This window comes from Phaethon lepturus, unplaced genomic scaffold (genome assembly GCF_000687285.1).
Source record: "Phaethon lepturus isolate BGI_N335 unplaced genomic scaffold, ASM68728v1 scaffold35503, whole genome shotgun sequence".
NCBI lineage: Eukaryota > Metazoa > Chordata > Aves > Phaethontiformes > Phaethontidae > Phaethon > Phaethon lepturus.
In genome coordinates, this window is record NW_010530378.1 from 3,215 (window position 1) to 3,459 (window position 245).

Below are 245 nucleotides of genomic sequence, written 5' to 3' on the forward strand. Positions count from 1 at the left end.
TCCAAGCACACAGCTCTCGCTCCAGGGCAGGGCGCAGGGCAGACGTCCCACTGCAGCCCTCGCGGGGCCCCAGCGTGCTCTACTTACAGGAGAAAGCTCCGTCCTTGGTCTCTCTCACTAGGAAGAGGCTGAAGTAGCCAACCAAGTCATCTGGCAGATCCAGCTTGGAGGCCACAGCCTGGGAGCAAGAGCAGGAGGTCACCACTTCCCGCAGAGAGGCAGCACTTCTACGTCCTTACCCGGCG

At 62.0% G+C, this 245-nt stretch overlaps 1 protein-coding gene across 1 annotated transcript in view; it reads right to left on the bottom strand.

Annotated features, from left to right (window-relative positions):
* Window positions 1–217, bottom strand: part of SNX17 (sorting nexin 17) — a gene marked incomplete at its 5' end in the record, with an annotated part of 3,132 nt that extends 2,915 nt beyond the window's left edge. Inside the window, one exon of the mRNA XM_010284252.1 lies at window positions 88–217. Coding sequence (XP_010282554.1) covers window positions 88–217 — 130 coding nt within the window. The remainder of the gene's footprint in view (window positions 1–87) is intronic.
* Between the last annotated feature and the right edge of the window lie 28 nt (window positions 218–245).